Genomic DNA, 1,640 nt, shown 5'->3' with positions numbered 1-1,640 from the left:
TTCTCTGCTCAGAAATTTGTGCCTAAATTGGAATTTCCTCCTCATTTCAGGCATCTCCTCATGTCCCAGTTCTCAGCTCAATCCTAAAGATTTCCCCAATCCCAATTCCCCCCAATCCCAGGGGAAAAGGGATTCAGGGATTCAGGGATTAGGGGAGGTGGGGCTGCTCCTGAGTTTTGGGGGGGTTTTGGGGTTTTTTCCTCTCTTTTGGGGCATCTCCGCTCACAAGTTTACCCCCAAATCGAAATTTCCCCCCAATTTCAGGATGTCCCGATCCCATTCCCGATCCCGATCCCAATCCTGATCCTACATTCCCCAATCCCGATCCCAATCCCGATCCTGTTCCCATCCCCCTCTCACCGCAGATCTGCTTCCCCTTGGGGATCCCATTCCCGTTCCCATTCCCCTCTCACCGCAGCTCTGTTTCTCCTAAGGAATCGCATTCCCGATCCCATTCCTGATCCCGATCCCACAATCCTGATCCCCGTCTCACCGCGCGTCTGTTTCTCCTTGGGGATCCCATTCCCAATCCCACAATCCCAATCCCACATTCCCATTCCCGATCCCACAATCCCCATCCCACTCCCCTCTCACCGCTGCTCTGTTTCCCCTTGGGGATCTCATTTCTGATCCCATTCCCAATCCCATTCCCGATCCCACATTCCCGTCCCCGTCTCACCGCAGCTCTGTTTCTCCTTGGGGATCCCAATCCCGATCCCGATCCCACATTCCCATTCCCAACCCCAAAATATCAATCCCACATTCCCGTTCCCCTCTCACCGCAGGTCTGTTTCTCCTTGGGGATCCCATTCCCAATCCCACAATCCCAATCCTACAATCCCGTCCCACTCTCACCGCAGCTCTGTTTCCTCTTGGAGATCCCAATCCCGATCCCACATTCCCGATTCCGATCCCACATTCCCGATCCTGATCCCACATTCCCGATCCCGCATTCCCGTCCCCCTCTCACCGCAGCTCTGTTTCTCCTTGGGGATCCCAATCCCAATCCCGATCCCAATCCCGATCCCACAATCCCAATCCTGATCCCAATCCTGATCCCACAATCCCAATCCTGATCCCAATCCCCATCCCACAATCCCGATCCTGATCCCACATTCTCCTCTCACCGCAGCTCTGTTTCTCCTTGGGGATCCCATTCCCATTCCCGATCCCACAACCCTGATCCCACAATCCTGATCCTGCTTCCCTCTCACTGCAGCTCTGTTTCTCCTTGGGGATCTCATTTCTGATCCCAATCCCACAATCCCAATCCCGATCCCATATCCCCCTCTCACCGCAGCTCTGTTTCTCCTCAGGGATCCCATTCCCAATCCCGATCCCAGAATCCAGATCCCACAATCCCAATCCAGATCCCACAATCCCAATCCCGATCCCATATCCCCGTCTCACCGCAGGTCTGTTTCTCCTTGGGGATCCCAATCCGAATCCCATTCCCAATCCCAATCCCACAATCCCAATCCCAATCCCGATCCCGATCCCGATCCCGATCCCATATCCCCGTCTCACCGCAGGTCTGTTTCTCCTTGGGGATCCCATTCCCAATCCCACAATCCCAATCCCACAATCCTGTCCCACTCTCACCGCAGCTCTGTTTCCCCTTGGAGATCCCAATCCCGATC

General features: G+C 54.7%; 1 protein-coding gene across 1 annotated transcript in view; it reads right to left on the bottom strand.

Annotated features, from left to right (window-relative positions):
* Positions 1–1,640, bottom strand: part of LOC103619000 (death effector domain-containing protein) — a gene marked incomplete at its 5' end in the record, with an annotated part of 12,673 nt that overhangs the window by 6,036 nt on the left and 4,997 nt on the right. Inside the window, one exon of the mRNA XM_017739027.1 lies at positions 781–832. Within this exon, the coding sequence (XP_017594516.1) occupies positions 781–832 (52 nt within the window). The remainder of the gene's footprint in view (positions 1–780; positions 833–1,640) is intronic.

The sequence above is a fragment of the Corvus brachyrhynchos genome, unplaced genomic scaffold (genome assembly GCF_000691975.1).
Source record: "Corvus brachyrhynchos isolate BGI_N302 unplaced genomic scaffold, ASM69197v1 scaffold417, whole genome shotgun sequence".
Lineage (NCBI taxonomy): Eukaryota > Metazoa > Chordata > Aves > Passeriformes > Corvidae > Corvus > Corvus brachyrhynchos.
Note: the sequence above shows the minus strand (reverse complement) of the source record. Positions and strands in the feature narration are given on the sequence as shown.